This window comes from Rhinoraja longicauda, chromosome 12 (assembly GCF_053455715.1).
Source record: "Rhinoraja longicauda isolate Sanriku21f chromosome 12, sRhiLon1.1, whole genome shotgun sequence".
NCBI classification, from domain to species: Eukaryota; Metazoa; Chordata; class Chondrichthyes; order Rajiformes; family Arhynchobatidae; genus Rhinoraja; species Rhinoraja longicauda.
This window is the reverse complement of record NC_135964.1, coordinates 10,374,722-10,397,846: the sequence shown is the minus strand read 5'-3', so window position 1 is coordinate 10,397,846 and position 23,125 is coordinate 10,374,722. Positions and strand designations below refer to the sequence as shown.

General features: G+C 45.8%; 1 protein-coding gene across 1 annotated transcript in view; it reads right to left on the bottom strand.

Annotated features, from left to right (window-relative positions):
- Window positions 1-1,364, bottom strand: part of alcama (activated leukocyte cell adhesion molecule a) — a 216,312-nt gene extending 214,948 nt beyond the window's left edge. The window contains exon 1 of the mRNA XM_078408999.1: window positions 1,066-1,364. Within this exon, the coding sequence (XP_078265125.1) occupies window positions 1,066-1,132 (67 nt within the window). The 5' untranslated portion in view covers window positions 1,133-1,364. The remainder of the gene's footprint in view (window positions 1-1,065) is intronic.
- Window positions 1,365-23,125: the final 21,761 nt, after the last annotated feature.

The window sequence follows — 23,125 nt, the reverse complement described above, 5'->3', positions numbered from 1 at the left end:
AATGGAAGAAAACAAATGGAAGACGTTCAAATGCGGAACAATTAACCATTCCGACATTTGACAAATCAGTTCTCCCTCGACCTGGGTTACATCTCTCCAAGATGAAAATCTTTAGGTACTGTTTGGGACCAGGATCATGACCTTGCCAGCGTGTCCGGGCTGGGAGGAGGTTGCACGACTTGTCAGTGTCACGGAGTAGGGAGCCGCAGGCAGGAACTGTCGGAGTAACACTGCATTCCTTGCTCACTGATCACTGACCCGCCAATAAACTCTGAGCAACATGTCAAAGCTTCGGCACCGCCTCGCCGCCAATTACACAAGGGGCTTGTCGCTACAGAAATAAATAACGTATTCGCCATCTGCCAAAGAATCACTCAGGTCACGAATATAAAATATGAAGACGTGCGAAAATTTGAAAGTTAAGCCCAGCGCTGCGGTTTGAATTTGACACATATGGCAGCGAGCGTTGCTACTTTAGTCAGTCCCTAAACAAAGAACAACTTCACTTAATATACACCAGAATGTATACACATAGACAACGGGACATATTTTTTAATGAGTCCCTCAAGAAAGCAATAACCGGACCTCAATTACTTTGCAATGGCGCTGAACCCTTTTCCTAAGATAGTTTTCAAATGGCTATTCGATCTGCACGTTTTGCAGGTGTCCCACCAGCAGGGCCAGATAAACAAGTTTCTCTCGCTGTCTTCCCTGCGACCCCCGCCCCGCCCATCCCTCCCTCTCTCCTTCTCCTCCAATCGACCTACAAACGAGCCTGGTGGGGGTTGAGGAACTGATGTCGTTTGTAAAGAACACAATGTATGATCAACAAAAGTCCTGCTTGTCAGCAGCAGTACATCAGTACCCCGCCCGCCACGGGGAGAAAGAAACTGGTTTAAGGCAGGAATACAAACAGGTTCATTAAATAAAAACCTGGGAGGGAGGGAGTGGGAACTGAACTTTCACCCCGAATTGCACTGTTCACACCAAATACATGAGAAAAGTTGGAAGATGTTTCTCCCTCCATCACCACAATAAAACAGCAGCAATAACTACATCCCTCACCTTGCATCCCCATCCCCAGAATGAGGATCAAAAGCCGCTGCAGGATCCCGGGGCGCGAAGCTCCCATCTTCAGCTATTTCTTCGTAGTCGCTGCGGGGATCACCTGAAGACACCGGATTAGAATAAAACTTCCACCACCTCTCTCTCTCTCTCTCTCTCGCCCTCTCTCTCAGGTCTGCTGGAAGTTGTGCGGGGCTGGAGGAGGGAGCGGAGCCGCGTCGCGTCTGCTCCAGATGTCAACCGTCCGATCGCGAGCGAGCGTTTGAACCGCACTCGCGCCGCTGGGCTCGTGGAGCAGGTGACCTGTCAGCGGCGCGCGCTCGCCCTCGCTCGCTCACTCGGCGGGAGAGCGAACGGGTGGGTGGAGGGAGGGAGGGAGGGGGTGGGTCGCGCCGCGCGGTGTCTTCTGGAGGTTGAAGTCCCAGCACCTGCCCCGAAAGTGAAGAAGGACAGACACAGGGAGGGTGTAACTAACTCACCCACTCAGCGAGACAAGGCAGCGTCTCTGGAGAGAAGGTACGGGCGACGTTTCGGGTCGAGCCACCTTCTTCAGAGAGGACTTGTAGATAAACTCGCGCAATGATCCACCAGTCGGCATAAAATGGGCAGCGCCGTGTCAGAAATAACCAACATAAAACGGTCCACTTGTGCAGCAGGCTGCTGTGAGTAAACCGTGGAAGTTCTCGGGTGGTAATTATGAGAGGGGGGGAAAAAAAAGAGGGACCCAATCTCTTCAATTTCTTGTATCTTCTCTCGTGTTTTATATTAATGCCCCACTCAGTGTCTGCAGCGGCTACCTGCTGTCATTTCTGAGAGGATGTAACCTTGGAACTGATTTTGGCAACAGTTGGTTCGCTTTATCCGTTTCGGGGCACTAATTGTTCAGGGTGTGGCAAAATGGGGGGCAACCTGGGATTCGCCGTGTCAGAATGAGGAGATGGTCACTCGGGACGATGGGGAATTCGAGGGAATTCCCATCGTTTGAGACGAAATGCACTGGAAGAGTACAGGGAAATAAGAGGAGGGATTCTTTTTTCTTCTGCGAGCTTGGCATCGAACCAGTGGGCTGAATGGTCTGTATTTTTTTTCAAATCCTCTATTAGAGAGTGGAAGATCTTTGGACGAGTTAACCCTAGAGTCATAGAGTGATACCTTGCGGAAACAAGCCCTTCGGCCCAACTTGCCCACACCGGCCAACATGTCCCAGCTATCCATCAATGTCCCTGTCCTATCCATGTACTTGTGTAACTGTTTCCTAAATGTCGGGATAGTCCCAGTCTCAACTAACTCCTCTGGCAACTTTTTCCATACACCCACCACCTTTGTATGAAAAAAGCTACCCTTCAAATTCCTATTAAATCTTTTCCCCATCACTTTAAACCTATGTCCTCTGGTCCTCGACTCATCTACTCTGGGCAAGAGACTCTGTGCATCTACCCCATCCATTCTTCTCATGATTTTATACACCTCTATAAGATCACCCCTCATCCTCCTGCCCTCCAAGGAATAGAGTCCCAGCCTACTCAACCTCTCCCTATAGGTCAGACCCTCTAGTCCTGGCAACATCCCCGAAAATCTTCTCTGTACCCTTTCCAGCTTGACAACATTCTTTCCTATAACATGGTGCGCAGAACTGAACACAATACTCTAAATGTGGCCTCACCAACGTGTTATATGTGTTATACAACAGCAACATGTGTAAAGGAGGATGGGGGTTTAACTGTTAATGTGTATTTGACTGGGGAGAATTGCTAGCTAATCAATAACAGGTTTGGCAAAACAGCCACGGGTGTTGTGACTAAAAAGGGAAAAGGCCTGATACCGAGTAAAACTGCAGAGAAAAACAAGTCTGTTCTAGACACAGGAGATGTGCTGACTGTGTGATTAGCTGAACCCGTGACTACTCACTACTATGTGACCATACTCGCAGTGACTCTCCCACTCTCGATAGTAATAAAGTTGTGTTTTTACAATGAGTATCAGTGTCTGACGGTGTTTATTATTCCAGAGCGCGGGCGAGCTTTAACATTGGCGTAGTCGCAAGGAATTAGCAGGGACCATCTCCGACGACTGAGTAAGTGGCCACGGGGCGGCTGGGACCTTGAGGGGAGCAAAAAGTGCACTATCAGATCCATTGAGTCTGAACTCCTGAGTGAGTTCCCAGGAACACCGTGGTCCCTCGTCTGAGGTTGATCTGGTTCCCTGCCGAGATCTACAAGACCCAGAAGAAGACTGAGTCTTGCATTTCCAGGTTCGTGAAACAGAAAGGGCGACGACTGACACCCCTGAAGAATGAACGGTATGGCCGGGTGACTACGTCCTCATCCAAAATTGGGATCGGAGGAAGTTAAGACCACGGTGGAAAGGACCGTTCCAGGTGCTCCTAACTACCCCCACTGCGGTTAAGGTCAAAGATTATCCTCGCTGGGTAGACTTGATGGACTGCTATTGAATCGGCCCACCAACGACAACACAGAATGAGGACAATACTACTCCTAAGCTTACTCTCCCTGCCCGGACTTAATGCAATACAGGGGGAGAATGTATTTTTATCTATGAGTTATGAATTTGCTTCCCACGCAAATGTGAGTGCTTGTTGGGTATACACCCATATCTCTCATAACAGTGGGGGAGGAATACCCTTGTTGGCCATCCCCTTTAACAAAAATGAGGATATGGCAGCCTGATGTTTCCTGAACCAAACAGACTAATGGGTGTTATATAAATTAGGCGCAGAGTCAGGAATCAATCCCCTGTTTAAACCAAGCTGGAAAGAAAATGAGACTAGAATCTCGAAGATAACACGACTAAAATTAACTCGCCCCCACCCTAATAAGAAGGGTGCACTTATTATTGCAATACCCAGGGAAGCGGTGTGTTTCTGGTAAACAACTCCTGTGACATCATGACAGATACAGACCCTCCTAGACCCCTTAATGGAACTTATTTGGTATGTGATTCATGGGCTTACCCTTGGTTACCAGGAATGCCACCTGGTGACATGGGATCGTGGGGAAGGCCCAAACCATGGCATGAGTGTTGTTACCAGGCCTTCGTGGTGCCCCACATGCGTATGGTGCCACAACTGACCAAGTTATCCTTCCCCTTACGGTCTAAACGAGGCATATCCGAGTCTGAGAACAGTTTTGGATGATTGCCTTTCCCTTCGATGGGACGGCCCGTGCCTCACGAGAACTGATCAACATGGCCTCGGCTATGGAGAAACTGGCTAATGAAACATCGGATGCCCTTACAGATACCCAGAAAGTCCTCTCCTTTATGATGGCCGAGCTGGTTGCACTCCGCACCATGGCCTTGCAGAATCGCATGGCACTGTACTTTATTTTGGCCGAAAAAGGGGGAACCTGTGCCAAATAGGGTGAGAATGTTGCACCTACATCCCTTATGAATCCTCCAACATAACCAATTTGGCGGCCCACATATCCGAAGAGGTTAATAAGATCAGAAAAATTGGGAGTGGGATGCATGGGTGTAATGAAGGAAGTAGCTGGTGGCTTTTTCATTGGTTTGGTGGATTTTGGGGATCAATATTACATTATAGATCAATCTTTGTGCTGATCTTCGCTGTAATCTTTATTATAGGATGTCTCCGACCACTTTGTACTTCATGGGGACTCTGAATGAGATTATCATGTTATGATAAAAGGAGAGAATGTAGATGGGGGTTTAACTGTTAATGTGTACGTGACTGGGGAGAATTGCTAGCTAATCAATAACAGGAGGTTTTGCAAAACAGCAAATGGTGTTGTGACTAAAAAGGGATGAGGCTCGATACCGAGTAAAACTGCAGAAAAAACAAGTCTGTTCTAGACACGATAAGAACCGGTGCAGGAGATGTGCTGACTGTGTGATTAGCTGAACCCGTGACTACTCGTGACTACTCGTGATTCCTTATGTATAGAAATATTGCCTGTGCACAATTGTCTGATTTTATTAAAGACCATTTTTATGCATTTTGGTTTCACCATGTAGAAATTATAGCTGTGTTTATACATAGTCCCCCCATTTCAGGGCACCATAATGTTTGGGACACATGGTTTCACAGGCGTTTGTAATTGCTCTGGTGTGTTTAATTGCCTCCTTAATGCAGATGTAAGAGAGCTCTCAGCACCCAGTCTTTCCTCCAGTTTTTCCATCACCTTTGGAAACTTTTATTGCTGTTTATCAACATGAGGACCAAAGTTGTGTCAATGAAAGTCAAAGAAGCCATAATGAGACTGAGAAAAAATAATAAAATTGTTAGAGACATCAGCCAAACCTCAGGCTTACCAAAATCAACTGTTTCGAACATAATTAAGAAGAAAGAGTGCACTGGTGAGCCTACTAATCGCAAAGGGACTGGCAGGCCAAGGAAGACATCCGCTGCTGATGAAAGAAGAATTCTATAATAAAGAAAAATCCCCAAACACCTGTCCAACAGATCAGAAACACTCTTTAGGAGTCAGGTGTGGATTTGTCAATGATCACTGTCTGCAGAAGACTCCATGAACAGGCTACACTGCAAAATGCGAACCACTGGTTAGCCACAAATATAGGATGGCCAGGTTACAGTTTGCCAAGAAGTACTTAAAAGAGCAACTACAGTTCTGGAAAAAGGTCTTGTGGACAGATGAGATGAAGTTTAACTTATATCAGAGTGATAGCAAGAGTAAAGTATGGAGGAGAGAAGGAACTGCCCAAGATCCAAAGCATACCATCTCATCTGTAAAACATGGTGGTGGGTGTGTTATGGCCTGGGCATGTATGGCTGTTGAAGGTACTGGCTCATTTATCTTCATTGATGATACAACTATTGATGGTAGTAGCATAATGAATTCTGAAGTGTATAGACACATCCTATCTGCTCAAGTTCAAACAAATGCCTCAAAACTCATTGGCCGGCGCTTCATTCTACAGCAAGACAATGATCCTAAACATACTGCTAAAGCAACAAAGGAGTTTTTCAAAACTAAAAAATGGTCAATTCTTGAGTGGCCAAGTCAATCACCCGATCTGAACCCAATTGAGCATGCCTTTTATATGCTGAAGAGAAAACGGAAGGGGACTAGCCCCCAAAACAAGCATAAGCTAAAGATGGCTGCAATACAGGCCTGGCAGAGCATCACTTGAGAAGACACCCAGCAACTGGTGATGTCCATGAATCGCAGACTTCAAGCAGTCGTTGCATGCAAAGGATATGCAACAAAATATAAACTTTACTACTTTCATTTACATTGCTGTGTCCCAAACATTATGGTGCCCTGAAATGGGGGGACTATGTATAAACACTGCTGTAATTTCTACATGGTGAATCCAAAATATATAAAAATGGCCTTTATTAAAATCTGACAATGTGCACTTTAACCACATGTGATTTTTTTCTATTACAAATCTCAAATTGTGGAGTATAGAGTCAAATAAATAAATTATGGGTCTGTGTCCCAAACATTATGGAGAGCACCGTATATTCAGAGAACTGGAGGCAAGTAGAATCAAGTAAAAAGTGTGGCTTTTTGAATGTTGGGTGTATTTGTTAAGATTATAGCTAATCCTTTACCTTTGCATCACCTCCCTACACTGAATCCATATTTAGTGCGGAAAAGTGATGCTGATATAAAAGATTAGCCATAACAAATAGCTAAGCAGGCATGAGGAAGCAGGTAGCCTAGTTCAGTTTCTTGGGTTGTGTGTTGTACATCTAGCTCCACCATTATTCTGTCCTGCAGGAAGTTGTACCTGGTACCTATTCTGAGCTCAGCCAGAACCCATCCAGATGGGAAAGTGCAAAACAAGACTCACTGAAGTAAACACTACTGATGCAATATAAAACAGCACACACAATGCAAGCCAATATTATAAATAAATAATATAAACACTCTGCACTAACATAAACACTCTCCAAACAATTTTAAACAGCTTTAACTCTATTCACCATTGAGTCTGATCCTGAAAACAATCACCCTGGTGATCACTCAAAGGAGTTAGTTCCTAAATCTGCAGGTGATAACTGTCTTTGGTTCTTAAAGTTTAGCCCTGAACATTTTTATTTTACAAAATCTAACCTTTGGCAATTGATTGACACAACCTCTCCTTTGTGCTTGTACAATGTGTGTCCAGTCTGTCTCTTATGACCATTTGTTGCTTGCTATAAATTAGTTTATGTGATACATTTTCAGGGAAAAGGAAAAACTGTCCTATCAGCACTTTGCAAAGTTCTTGCCCTTTCCTACCATGCTAATCAATTATCTGTTACATACAGTATATACAGGTATTAGAAACAGGAAAAGGGTACTCACCATTACCCCCCACCCCACTGATAACAATCTCAGTTCCATTGCTTATCAATAATATATCTACCTTTGCCTTATAAGACTCTCACACGAGGAAAATTCTCTCCTCAGCTACTCTGTCACTGCTCCTTATGTATGTTTATGTATCAAAACCATCCTGTCCAATCTTTCTTCACAAGACTATCTGTTGATTCCAGGTATTACTATTGTAAAGTGAAAAACAAACCGCTCGAGGAACTCAGTGGATCAGGCAGCATCTGTGGAGGGAAATGAACAGAAGATGTTTCAGGTCAGTACACTTCTTCTGACTATTGTTTATTATTGTAAACCTCCTTTGAACTGCTTTCAATATCCTTCCATGATTAAAACAAATATACTGTACACAGTATTCCAGATGAGGGTTTACTAATGTCTTATGCAAGTGAAGCTTTTTTGTTTTCAATTGTACCTGCATACAAATCTTGTGCAAATCTCACAAATTAAATGCTTTATTTGTTCCTGTCAAAATAATCACATCACATTTTTTCCATTTTGTACTCATTTGGCCAGATCTTTGTCCAGTATGAAGAATCACGTTCAGAAGCTCAGCAGGGAAAGCATTGGTCTTGTCATTATTTAAGTCATCTAATTAAGTCATTGGGTTACTCCTGGGTTAAAGCTATAAACAAAACGTTCTAGGCCTAGAATATTGCGTTGACTTGCTTGGCTCCAGATATAATATTTGCTCTTCTCCATTAATTTATTACAGTCTTACTTCAACTGGTATTATGATGAAGACTTCACTTAAAAATATTTGGAACATGTTTAAGAGAAAAATACAAACACATGAGAATTAAAGAGAGGTGCAAACACAATTGATCCACACAGATGGATATAGACAAACATATCCTCTTCCTCATTCCTTGCTGTAGCAATGTCATATGATCACATTCCTGTGTAATGTACAGATGCTAAAACACAAGCAGCGAATCGTTTTCTGTCTAAACCTAAAATGCAGTATCCTTTCATAATAACTTGCACGGAGAGCTGCCTTGTATACAGTTTTCAAGTCTGGTTGTATTTGTAGGTGTGAAGGTGTATTAATGGCACTTCCACAGTTTTTGTTACTAAATCCTGATTATACTAGGCCAGAAGAAAAAACATGTATTTGCTGCTTTTAAATTGCATTTTTCGTGACTTTTCCAAATCCCATATTGATTTAGTTAGGGGTAGCCACTGTTCTCATGTGTGGAAAGCCAGTAGCCAACTTGTCTAAGAAAGGTCCTTCAAACATTTATGATTTAAATTTTAGACAATTTGATTTTCTGATGTTGGTTGAGAGGGAAATTGATTAGCATATCAGGAAAGAAGTCTTGTGTGTTCACCTGAAATAAAAGATGTGGCCATGGCTAAATATCTTGTCCAAAAGCTTCTTCTATCAGCATAACACTTCCTCGGTAAGAGTAAACTCTGAAGAAACTTCCTTTCACCCAAAAAGAGGTGGGATTTTACCTTAAAAAAATGTAGACAGAAGCCCTCACCACCTTTAAACATGACTTGGTTGTGCACTTGAAGAGCTGCGAACTATATGCAAAGTGATGGACCCAGTGCTGGAAAGTCAGAATTGATTTAATATCTGTTTTACAACCAGCACAAACATGATGGGCCAAATGGCTCCCTTCGGAGATGTGATTTATCTATAAATTAGTGCATTTGAGAAGTGCATGACTGTTTGATGTTGGACCTGACTTAGTACGAATGGGCAATGTGTGACATCGAGTGAGAACAGGAATAGAATGACTGATTTCCATGAAGGGCACACAGTCAGCTTTCACTCATTATGAGACATAGCCACTTGGGCATCACAATTATATCCTGGTAAGGGACTTTGGGAGGAAAGGGACAAGATTTGAGAAAACATGTCTGAGAAAATGTAGGGCCAGAAGTCAAATACAGTAAATGCACCACTGTAGATAAAGAACACAGGGGTGTCTAAACATTCTGCCCAGGGAAGCAATGAGAATTGGAGAATGACCAGCTGATGCATCAGATGGTCACGAGGCAGAGAAGCCAAGTGATGTTACAGCTTCTCACTGAGGTTGACTGGTACAAGAAGAGTAGTGGTTGTAACAATTTGAAAATGCAATCTCTAGCAGCTCTGATTTTTTAAATAAAACATTTTTCCTTTAATCGCAGTATGGGGTACTGCTGTGAGAGGAAGAACAGTTTCAATTAAATGAGAATCATTGTCATCCATCTTCTTTAGTAAGTATGCATTAAATTACTAATTAAATCTGAAGATCTATGCAGAAGCTTAGGTGGCAACTATGTTACTATACATTGCTATGTTACTGGTCAACTAGTCACCATTATCTCAGATCTCTCCCTGTGACCTGCTGCTAAAAGCAAAATGGTCTCCCAAAATACCAGGTGCAAATGAACACTTACAAGCTGGTTAGGTTCCTGGAAAATCTACTCAGCCCTATTTTCTCACCGCTTTCTCCCTCATTCCCTCGGACTTTGTGTGCAACTTGGGATAAAAATGGAAAATTTCTAAAGAGCCATAAAACCAATCTTAAATCCAGAAGCAGGACCATTTTGCTGAACACTTGCACTTGGGGATAACACATGCACTTGCACCCAATTCCTGCTGCAACTACTGGTGGCTAACCATGGTGGGAAAGTTATTTACCCGAGTGGTGGGTGCCAGGGGTGGTGGTGGAGATGGATACAATACTGGCATTTAAGAGTTTTTTTAAAGTGACACATGGATACCCAGGGAATTAAATGATATGGATCATGTGCAGGCAGATGAGATTAGTTTAACTCTGCATCATGTTTGGCGCAGAAATTGTGGGCTGAAGAGCCTGTTCTTGTGCTGTACTGTTCTCTGTAGAAACAAGGAACTGCAGATGCTGGTTTACACAAGAGGACACAAAGTGCAGGAGTAACTGTGATGAAGGGTACTGACGCAAAACGTCATGTATCCATGTTCTCCAGAGATGCTGATTGACCTGCTGAGCTACTCCAACACTTTGTGTCCTGTACTGTTCTATGTTCTATTATAAAATAGTCATCTTCAATGTGAGGGAGATAGATTATGTATTTAATTTTTTCCGTTGAAATTATTGTGGATGCTGAACTTAATATGTGGTAATGAATATCTATGGTATTAAGGGATCTGAATGTCCCTGAGTAAAAGCCTATGAGAACAAAGTAATTCAGGTTGTATAATTCAAAGTATTGGATTATTATTACGGCAGTTTCTCCAAATTAAGATTCTGCCTTGGAAACAAGGTGACTTTTCCAGAGAGACTACTTGCAGCTGCATTTGACAGCCAGTCAAATTGAGCTTCTTTTCTGTTGTCTTTCAGTTGATTTGCAATGTTAATAAATTTCCGGTTTGGTTTCCAGTTCACTGATCTGACCAGCAACCATATCAGTCATCATCTGATATATTTCCTTTTGAATTGTGCTATTGCTTACTTGTCTAACAATTTCAGTATCAGTTTGCCAGCAGAATTTAAATTGTGCTTCAAGCTAGTTTTACCTTTCTAATTCTCTTCTCAATTTTCCTCTCCCACCACCTCAAGGCATCGAGTCCTTTGCAATGGTATGATTTAATGATTGATTGTAACCTCTGGTACTTCATTCAAGTTACTGTTATACACATGTAAATCTTAATAGTAACTACCAGCAGGCTCTCAAACACTGGAGGACAGAGCACTGCAGATCAATTCTGAATTAATTTCAGCTTTTCCACATCTTTGATGCCAGTAGGAGTTGCTGTTGAGCAAATATTAGCAGAAATCTAGCAGAATTTAAAATACTACCTTTGCTTTGCAAAAGTAAACTTATGTAGTGGGTCTGGACGCGGTTGGACTAAGGCAAGACGCCAGGTAAGTATTAACAGTAATTTAATCCAGCAACAGGACATCCATTCTCTCTTCAGTCTAACCCACGAGTTCTCTAACTAGCCCCTTCGGGCAAACCCCGTAGCAACAGTCCCTCCCCCAGCCCTATCCAACCAGTGCCGAGGGGGATGATCCAGGGAGTGGCCTAATCCCCGGGCACCCCCACAGGACCCCCCCCCCCCAAGAACCTGAGGCACGAAACGGACTGGGGGACGTATGAGACGACCAGCCCATGTGTGCACCACGGTGGTCGCAGGAATCGAACTCTGTCAGGCGAAGAAGGCTGCGGAGACGCTGGGGGTAAGGGCTGGGATGTAGGATGACCCCGAGGACGAGGCCGTGCCAGTAGAACCGACTGGCTAATGTCCACATGCGCCGGCTTCAGCCGCACAATGGAGACCGTCTCAGGACGACCCTCCATGTCCAAAACTAAGGTGGCAGAGCCACGCTTGAGAACCCTGAATGGTCCTTCATACGGCCGCTGAAGGTGCATCCCGGCGCAGGAAAACAAACGGGCAGTCCTGCAGAGCGGAAGGGACGTGCGGCTGAACCGAACTGTATCGAGACGTTGGCACCGGTGCCAGGTTGCCCACCGTCACCCGAAGGCATTGCAGGGCGGCCGATGGTTGTTCCGCCTGACCCTGTGCTGAAGGAATAAACTCACCGGGCACTGTCAGCGGGGCCCCGTACACCAATTCAGCTGAGGAGGTGGCCAAGTCCTCTTTGGGCGCAGTTCGGACGCCCAGTAAAACCCACGGCAACGCGTCGACCCAGTCCGGGTCAACGAGCTGGGCCTTCAGGGCAGCCTTGAGCTGGCGGTGGAAGCGCTCCACCAGGCCGTTCGCCTGCGGATGGTACACCGTGGTGCGGTGCAGGTTAACCCCCAGTAGGCGAGCCATGGCCGACCACAGTTCAGATGTGAACTGAGGCTCCCGGTCAGATGTAATGTCGAGCGACACTCCGAATCTGGCAATCCAGTGTGCCGCCAAAGCTCGGGCACAAGTAGTGGCAGATGTGTCTGCCAGTGGAACTGCTTCCGGCCACCGCGTGAAACGGTCGACCACGGTCAGGAGGTGGGTGAAGCCCCGAGAAGGCGGCAGCGGCCCCACAATGTCCACATGGATGTGGTTGAACCGCTGGCGAGGGGCGCAGAACTCCTGGAGCGGTGTACCTGTCCCTTGGCGTGTTGGAACGCCACCACCGCGTCATCGGTCCATTCAACCTCTTTGCGCTTGCACGCCATGAGGTGGAACAGCGGGAGCATGATCCTGGCTGCAGACAGCATAAATCGCTGATAAAAGGCCGCCATCCCAACGTACTCCTGGCGGCCCCTCACGGTGGTCGGGCGTGGAAAATGGCGCACCGTGTCTACCTTGTCCGGGAGCGGCAGTGCCCCTTGCGGAGTCACATGGTGGCCCAGGAAATTGATGGACGTCACCCCGAAACGGCATTTGGCGATGTTGATGGCCAGCCCATGATTGCTGAGGCGCTGGCGGAGATAGGCGCATGCTCCTGTCTCGAGCGGCTTGCCACCAAAATGTCATTGAGGTAAACGAAACAAAGTCCAGGCCACGGCACACGCAGTCCATAAGCCGCTGAAAGGCCTGCGCAGCATTCTTAAGTCCAAACGGCATACGGACAAATTCGAAAAGGCCAAATGGCGTCACGATGGCCGTCTTGGGGACGTCATCAGGGTGGACGGGAATTTGATTGTAGCCACGCACCAGATTGACCTTGGAAAATACTGCGGCCCCAGCCAGGTGTGCGTTAAAGTCCTGAATGTGGGGGACCGGATACCTGTCAGCGATGGTGGCATCATTAAGCCGACGGTAGTCTCCGCAAGGGCGCCAGCCATCGTCTGCCTAGGGGACCATATGGAGCGGGGACACCCACAGTGACTCCATAAGGCCGAACTCCTCCTGAGCGAGACGGAGCTTGTCCGGTAGAAGACGCCGCGCCCGGGCGTGCAGGGACGGGCTAGTGGTGGGAATGTGATGCTCCACCCCGTGCTTCAGGGCGGAGGAGCGGAACTGGGGGTCGAGGATTTCGGGGAAGTCGGCCAGTATACGCGAGAACGTAACGTCCACGGATGACAGGGGCCCATCAGGCAGCACAACCGGGTCGCCCACGCGGAGGGAAACAGGCTCCAAAGTGATGAAGTGTACCAAACGCTGCCGCTTGATGTCCACGAGCAGGGAATGTGCCCGTAGAAAGTCCGCACCCAGCAACGGCTGGGACACATCCGCAATGTCAAATGGCCATGAGAAGCGGCCATCGCCGAAGTTGAGGGAGAGCGTGCGCACCCCATACGAGCGGATTGGAGTCCCATTTGCCACGGTGAGGAGGGGGCTGCGTTTACCATAGCGGATATCATCATTCGAAGGGGGAAGAACGCTCACCTCAGCCCCGGTATCCACAAGGAAACGAGCCCCGGTGCGGCGATCCCATGCAAACACGCGATGAATCTGGCCGGCCGCCGAAGCAATCACTGACGGCCAGCCCCTGCGTTTCCCGGGAACGAGCAGGGCTGCCGGCTTTGATGAGCTGATGGTCCCCTGCGGCAGTGAAAGTAGCACCAGCCCCCTCTGCTGGCGTCTGTGGAAACGGGCGGCTGTGCGGGCTGATCCAACCACCAGCGACCTCTGGTGGCTTGCGGAGGAACGGACGGCAGGCTGCGCGGGAAAGACGCGCTGGCGGCCGGGTGTGCCGTGGCGGCCGGGTCCTGCCGCGAAGGACATTTAGGCACGGTGGAGACACGGTCGATCGAGGCACCGACCTGCCGATCGCCGCCTGCCATCGGAGGAACGTCAGCGACCAAGGTCTGCTGACGGGCCATCCACAGTTCATCGGCGCGCTCGCCCACCGACTGCATGTCGGTGAACGGGTCACTGGTGAGCTGCAGGCGGAGATCGGACGGCAGCTGCTGCAGGTAAGCATGCTTAAATAAAAAGCAGGGCTCGTGGTCGCCCATCAGGGCCAGCATATCGTCCAGCAGAGCCGACGGGCGGCGGTCACCCAGGCCAGTCATCCATAAGATCTGGGTGGCCCGCTCGGCCTAGCTGAGGCTGAACTTCCGTAGGAGAGGGGCCTTGAGGCCCTCATACTTATTAGCTGCCGGGGGGGCGCGGAAGAAAGGTCTGACCTGTCGTGCAGAGGCCTGGTCGAGGGCACTGATAATGTAAAAGTATTTGGTTGCATCGGCTGTCACTCCCCGCAGTGCAAACTGCGCCTCGGCCAGGTCAAACCAGATATCAGGCTCATCGGTCCAAAGGGGAGGCAGCTTCAATGCCACGGCATGGAGAGCGGCACGGCCGGCAAGGTCCAAGCGGTGGGGTCCGGCAGGGTCCAGAGGCGGCTGACCGGCAGGGTCCAGGGGCAGTTGACCGGCAGGGTCCAGGGGCAGTTGACCGGCAGGGTCCAGGGGCAGTTGACCGGGTAGTGCGTGTTGAGGAACGTTCGGGTCCATCGCGACTTGCGAGGAAATGTCGAGGGTCACCAGTGTAGTGGGTCTGGACACGGTCGGCATAAGGCAAGACGCCAGGTATGTATTAACAGTAATTTAATCCAGCAACAGGTCATCCACTCTCTCTTCAGTCTAACGCACGAATTCTCTAACTAGCCCCTTCGGGCAAACCCCATAGCAACAGTCACTGCCCCAGCCCTGTCCAACCAGTGCCGAGGGAGATGATCCAGGGAGTGGCCTAATCTCCGGGTACCGCCACACTTAATTCATAAGCACAGTAGTAGTTTATTTATGTACTTTGTACCAACCATACTTTGTACTTCATTTATGCCTATCCATTAATGCAATGTTGCCTATATGGCCAACACCTTATGAAATTAGCTAGTATTGATGGAAGTCATGCTTCGATCTTGTTCCAAAAGCCATTTCACAGGTTTTGGTAACTGATTGGCAGTCATGGAAGAACAGGGCAAAGAGCAGGCATCCTGACACACCTCTGCATTCCTTGGTGGAAGTGGAGATATACACACAGGGGCCCAGGAACTCAAATGTCTACACTGAAGCAGTAATTGGGAGGTTGCTTTCAAGTGAACATAAACAAAGTGCTGGAGGAACTCAGCAGACCAGGTATCATCTGTGGAGGGAAATGAACACAACATTTCAGCTCGAGAGTGAAACGCCAGGGACATGACCACATTTCACCAGAAGTTAATTTATCTCACACAAAAGGTAGCAAGGTCAACAAAGAATTCAAGTTATTCCATCACTATAAACGACACCATTAACCTTACACCTGGTTCCATACTGCCATACCACACCCAATAAAATGCTATCAATTAAGATTTTGAACTTACAACCATACGCTCTATCGCACCCTCAAACACTAGTTCCAAGTCTCAATCTCATATTTCAAGATCAATACAGAGCAGCACAATGCCAAACACATTCCAATCAACACATGAACAGTACTGACATTTTTGCACTGATTGCTCTTCGAACTGTCACTCTGGCAATCTTTCATCAATTGGATTGCAGGCCATCCCCGGGAAACAAATGGGTTCTGTTTTTATGGATGCCCATAAGCTAATACACCCCATATGTAGGAAAGTATACAAGAATATCTTGATTATGGCAACTATACCTCTTCTGAAGTCTGAAGAAGAGTCTCGACCCGAAATGTCACCCATTCCTTCTCTCCAGAGATGCTGCCTGTCCCGCTGAGTTACTCCAGCATTTTGGGTCCACCTTTGATTTAAACCAGCATCTGCCGTTCTTTCCTATACCCCCTCTGCATTGTAATGAATGGCATCAAAAGCACATAACATTTTACATTTTTCTAATGCCTCATTCTTATACAGGTGTTCATAAGTGGGCTGTTTGTAACCCATGGATGGCCTGTACTTGGTGAGTCCCTGAAATGGCAGTGATTCCATAGAGACTGTTAGCAGTCCTTTTTCACCATTGCAGAACTCATGATCCCACCAATACTGCTCCACCAATGCCTTTACTGTAATCTGTTGCTATTAAATGCATTACAAAGTCTGCCCACCCTCCACAGATTCCTCAACTGCAAGTAACCAGGCTTCCAATAGATCTGCCAGCTACTACAGTAACAGTGCATTGGAGTAGTAAGCAAAGCAATATGTAAAACAGATGTACAAAGAGTGATATTTGTCAATAATTATAAGCTTTTGATCTGATTACAGGTATTAATATAGTTTGGATTGTTGATGCAGGCTTGAGATAATTAGCAGTAGAGGGAGGGATGGATGAGAACTATTGATGGAATGAGGTTTTATTTAAATTGACTTCTGGAATGTTACCATCAGTCTGGTCTGGCATTTAATGCCCTTGAGAAGATGGTCAGTAGCCATCTAACTATTCTATTGAAGTTCCGATGATGAAGTTACATCCCAAATGCTTTTGGGTGTTCCATGGAATTTCCAGCCATAAGGGAACAAGACACATTAAAGTTCCAAGGCAGAATGGTGTGTATATTGGATTCAAGGTTGTAACAGTGTGATCTCATGGCACTCCCACCTTCGTTCTTTCAAATAGTAAGGCTTAGGAGTTTATCATATGATATTCGAGATGGATGGTAGTTTCTGCAAACCAGCTTCGATGTTATTGCAGTTGCGCTCATCCAGGCAAGTCAATAATAATCCATCACTTTCCTGACTTGTGTCTTGTAGATGATTGATGCATTTGAACGATGTAGAGTCAAACTGCTTACAGCCTAATATTTCAGCATTCATCCTGTTATTGGAGTCAGTATAATGGTCTAATCTGCTCTAATAACTTATGAATTTATGAATCTGCAATTTTCACCGGGTGCAACAAGCTGTAACCAGTTTTTGGAAATATTTTAAGACACAAAGTGCAAAAGAAACTCAGCATGTCAGGCAGCATCTCTGGAGAACTTGGATCGGTGATGTTTTTGGTCGAGACCCTTCTTCAGACACAACATTCTCTTGAATGTTAGAAACATTCGCTTGGAAATGCTGAAAGTGAAGAGTTTCTGTTTTTGCCTACCACTTCCCATCTAATGGCACTTTCCCACAGCAACTGCAAGAGGTATAGCAAATGTTCTTTCTTCTTTTTTGGATGAGGGGATTGAAGGTTTTGTGGCCAAGTTTGCGGATGATACGAAAATAGATGGAAGGGCAAGTAGCGTAGAAAAAGCAGGGACTCTGCAGAAGGACTTGGACAGGTTGGGAGTGGGCAGATAAGTGGCAGATGGAATATAGTGTTGTAAAGTGTGGAGTCATGCATTTTGGTAGCAGGAATAAAGGCATAGACTATTTTCTAAATGGGGGGAGAATCCAGAAATCGGAGGTGCAAAGAGACTTGGGAGTGCTGGTGCAAGATTCTCAAAACATTAATTTGCAAGTCAAATCGGTAGTAAAGAAAGCAAATTCAATGCGAGCATTTATTTCGAGGATATAAAAACAGTGGTGTAATGCTGGGGCTCTATAAGGCACTGGTAAGGCCACATTTGGAATATTGTGAGCGATTCTGGGCACCATATCTGGAAAGGAAGGAAGTGCTGGCTCTGGAGAAGGTCCAGAGGAGGTTTACAAGATCCCAGGAATGAGTGGGTTAACCTATGATGAGCATTTGTCGGTACTAGGCCTGTACTCAATGGTTTAGAAGAACGAGGGGGGACTTCATTGAAACATACAGAATAGTGAAAGTGGATGTGGAGACGATGTTTCCACTAGTGGGAGAGTCTAGGACTAGAGGTCATAGCCTCAGAATTAAAGGACGTTCTTTTAGGAAGGAGATGAGGAGAAATTTATTTAGTCAGGGGGTGGTGAAGCTGTGGAATCCTTTGTCACAGAAGGCTGTGGAGACCAAGTCAGTGGATATTTTTAAGGCAGAGATAGATAGATTCATGATTAATACAGGTGTCAGAGGTTATGGAGAGAAGGCAGGAGAATGGGGTTAGGAGGGAGAGATAGATCAGCCATGATTGAATGACAGAGTAGACTTGATGGGCCGAATGGCCTAATTCTGCTCCTATTACTTATAACCTTATAACCACATGGCTGTCTTAAATTCAATTTCTGGTCAGCAGTGATCTCAAAGAAATAAATGATAGGAGAATTCAGCAGTAGCAATGATGATGGTGGCATGAATCGAAAATCTGCTTTGGAAACAATAATTGTCATTTTCGCATTTATACTTGAGAAATAGAAGCAGGACTAGACCATTCAGGCCCTCTTGCCTGTTCTTCCATTCAATAATTCTTACATCTGCAACATGTTCCTGTACTAAGTCCTTACTCTTTTGAATTCAACCCACTTGGGTAGAGAATTCCAAAGACTCACTACACTTTTGATGAAGAACTTAGTTCTCATAACAGCTGAGAATGGACAATTCATAATGGGATTGTGATCCTTGGTTCTAGGCACTACAGGTAAGTGGACATTACCTCCAACGTTCGATTCTGTCTGAATGATGTACGGAATAAATTATTTCATCCTTTGTGGGTTTATGTTTTGTTCAGGTTTTTTATCAGTTTAAAACCACATGCTAACAGTTTACCCCTGGCTGTAGAAAATGAATTTCCCACACTTTCTCCATGCTTGTTTTTCTTGGTATTACTCATCTTCGACTTACTTCATTCCCTTCTGCTCCCGTACTGTTGTTAGAAGCTCAGGTTACATAATTGCTAGGTCGTGGCACACACAGCAGGCAACTACATGTTGAGGCAAGTGCTCTGTTCTGGCCAACACCTCTAGAATAGTCCAGGCATTGCTTAAAAAAACCCAATTATCGTTCAATCACACTGCAAGTGATGAATTAAATATCCATGCGTAGGAAAGAAAACTGCAGATGCTGGTATAAATTGAAGGCAGACACAAAATGCTTGAGTAACTCTGCGGGTCAGGCAGCATCTCTGGCGAGAAGGAATGGGTGATGTTTCGGGTCGAAGAAGGATCTTTCAGTCTGAAGAAAGGTCTCGACCCAAAATGTTACCCAATTAGATATCCATGATACCCTCTGCTGCTAGATTACAAATATGTATCATCTTCCTTCTAGGGTTACAAACATGGGTCCATAGGGTCTCTTCAATGAGACAATTACTTACCATCAGCATTAAACTTTTAACCAATTACACTTCTAGAGGTATAACACAACTTTAGGTTGGTGTTCTTGAGGGTACCTGGTGTTCCAGATGGAATGACTCGGATAACTCTCAGGAAGTTTATGGCATCATCATCAAGGGTTGTGCGTATAGGGTGATGAAGATAAAATACAAAAGGCTGTCACTTATCTGTGAAGCTATACTGTAACCCAGCACTTCTTGGGTGAAGAAGACGACTGATGGTAATAAACGATTGTGGTATACCATTTTCAAAAAGGTTTGCTGGACCTCCTTTATCCAATAAATAGCTGATATTTTTCAGATTGCTAAAACATCCATTCTCAGTAGGGCTAACGAAAAACTGGTGCAATTAATCATATCTATTTCTAAGGTATTTATTCACAAAATGCTGGAGTAACACAGCGGGTCAGGCAGCATCTCAGGAGAGAAGGAATGGGTGACGTTTCGGGTCGAGACCCTTCTTCAGACTGATGTCAGGGGGGCGGGACAAAGGAAGGATATAGGTGGAGACAGGAAGATAGAGGGAGATCTGGGAAGGAGGAGGGGAAGAGAGGGACAGAGGAACTATCTAAAGTTGGAGAAGTTCATACCACTGGGCTGCAAGCTGCCCAGGCGAAATATGAGGTGCTGTTCCTCCAATTTTCAGTGGGCCTCACTATGGCACTGGAGGAGGCCCATGACAGAAAGGTCAGACTGGGAATGGGAGGGGGAGTTGAAGTGCTCGGCCACCGGGAGATCAGTTTGGCCAACGCGGACCGAGCGCAGGTGTTGAGCGAAGCGATCGCCAAGCCTGCGCTTGGTTTCGCCGATGTAAATAAGTTGACATCTAGAGCAGCGGATGCAATAGATGAGGTTGGAGGAGGTGCAGATGAACCTTTGTCTCACCTGGAAAGACTGTTTGGGTCCTTGGATGGAGTTGAGGGAAGAGGTAAAGGGACAGGTGTTGCATCTCATGCGGTTGCAGGAGAAAGTGCCCGGGGATGGGGTGGTTTGGGTAGGAAGGGACGAGTGGACCAGGGAGTTACGGAGGGAACGGTCTCTGCGGAATGCAGAGAGGGGAGGGGATGGGAAGATATGGCCAGTGGTGGGGTCCCGTTGTAGGTGACGGAAATGTTGGCGGATGATTTGTTGGATCCGCTGGCTGGTGGGGTGGAAGGTGAGAACGAGGGGGATTCTGTCCTTGTTGCGAGTGGGGGGAGGAGGAGCAAGAGCGTAGCTGCGGGATGTAGAAGAGACCCTAGTGAGAGCCTCATCTATTATGGAAGAGGGGAAGCCCTGTTTCCTGAAGAATGAGGACATCTCTGACGTCCTACTGTGAAACACCTCATCCCTGGCGCAGATGCGGCGTAGACGGAGGACGTAGGCGTGGCCGAGCACTTCAACTCCCCCTCCCATTCCCAGTCTGACCTTTCTGTCATGGGCCTCCTCCAGTGCCATAGTGAGGCCCACCGGAATTTGGAGGAACAGCACCTCATATTTCACCTGGGCAGCTTGCAGCCCAGTGGTATGAACATCGACTTCTCCAAATTTAGATAGTTCCTCTATCCCTCTTTTCCCCTCCTCCTTCCCAGATCTCCCTCTATCTTCCTGTCTCCACCTATATCCTTCCTTTGTCCCGCCCCCCTGACATCAGTCTGAAGAAGGGCCTCGACCCGAAACGTCACCCATTCCTTCTCTCCTGAGATGCTGCCTGACCTGCTGAGTTACTCCAGCATTTTGTGAATAAATACCTTCGATTTGTACCAGCATCTGCAGTTATTTTCTTATATATCTATTTCTAAACATTTTCCAGCAACCTCTATTCAAATTGTGCAATTGTGAAGAAAATTGTTCTGTGACATCCTTACAGTCAAGTTGCCTGGCAGCAGGTCAGTCTTTTTGTCGCAAGTGACTAAAGCTAATTGAGAGACATTAAGCAGAGCCACCAAAGAGTCGGTGCCACTGGAATGTAATTTGGAAAATTGATGTAAAGCAGAATTCATTCAGGATTTAGCATTAATTAATGATAACAATATAAAAAGAAATAATGCTAAGCCGCAAATCAAAACCCCAAGGAGACTGTGCCAGCTTTGACTCAGCGTGACTAGACTTGTAAAGCAAAATACTGTTACTTTTTCTTAATCCTGAGTTAAAAATTACACATTGTGGAAATGATTATTATTTAAATTGTGTCACAGATGTTTTGTGGCAACATCATACTGCATTTGAGTGACCGCCTCAACGTAATGCTCTGGATCTGGAGTGAGATATGAAACCATGACTGGTAGTGCTGGTGCTGAACTACCTCTGACACTGAGTACCAAGGGAGCACCTATCCTTTTAACTTTTTGCTGGAGCAGACATTGTGGCTTTTAACAGGACTGGATTAAACACTGCAAAAGCAGAACAGAAGAAACAAGAATCATCCAAAAATGTAATTCAGTAAACATTTATTTATCCAGCATTTATGCATACAGATTTCTCATACAACCTACAACATTTTCTAATATTGATCAATCTCAAATATTTTTTAAAAACACAGATTTGCATTAGGCTAATTTGGTACTTAAAGAACACTGCACTGTCCTTTTTGTCATTTATAATTAAGCGAAGACACAAAGGACTGTAGATGCTGGAATGTTGAGCAAACATAACTGTTGAAGGAATGCAGTAGTTCATGCAGCATCTGCGGAATGAAATGGATACAAGACTTTTCGGGTTGGGAACCTTCTTCAGATTGATTGTACTGATTGGACCGATCTCAAATTAAGAAATAGAAACATAGAAAATAGGTGCAGGAGGAGACCATTAGGCCCTTCGAGCCAACACCGCCATTCATTGTGATCATGGCTAATCATCCACAATCAGTAGCCTGTGCCTGCCTTCTCCCCATATCCCTTGATTCCACTAGCCCCTCGAGCTCTATCTAACTCTCTTTTAAATTCAGCCAGTGAATTGGCCTCCACTGCCTTCTGTGGCAGAGAATTCCACAAATTCACAAATCTCTGGGTGAGAAAGTTTCTTCTCACCTCAGTTTTAAATGGCCTCCCCTTTATTCTTAGGCTGGTTTTGGACTCCCCCAACATTGGGAACATTTTTCCTGCATCTAGCTTGTCCAGTCCTTTTATCATTTTATACGTCTCTATAAGATCCCCTCTCATCCTTCTAAACTCCAGTGAATACAAGCCCAGTCTTTCCAATCTTTCCTAATTTGACAGTCTCGCCATCCCAGGGATTAACCTCGTGAACCTACGCTGCATTGCCTCGATAGCAAGGATGTCCTTCCTTAAATTAGGTGACCAAAACTGCACACAATACTCCAGATGTGGTCTCACCAGGGCCCTTTCCAATTGCAGAAGGACCTCTTTGCTCCTATACTCAAATCCTCTTGGTATGAAGGGCAACATGCCCGTCTTCAAGCTGTCTTCACTGCCTGCTGTACCTGCATGCTTACTTTCAGTGACTGGTGTACAAGGACACCCAGGTCTCGTTGCACTTCCCCTTTACCTAATCTGACACCATTGAGATAATAATCTGCCTCTTTGTTTTTGCTGTCAAAGTGGATAACCTCATATTTATCTACATTATACTGCATCTGCCATGCATCTGCCCACTCACTCAACCTGTCCAAGTCACCCTGCAACCTCCTAACATCCTGTAATTTTAGGTTAAATGGAAAACAGACTAGGCTATAGGCAAGTAGTCTATAAGGAGTATATAGATTGTTTGATTTTATAAAAAAATATACTCAAACAGTAAATTTTATGGCAAGTGTCAGTTTATTTACGTTTATACATAATGACAATGCAGGTACAGGCTGCAT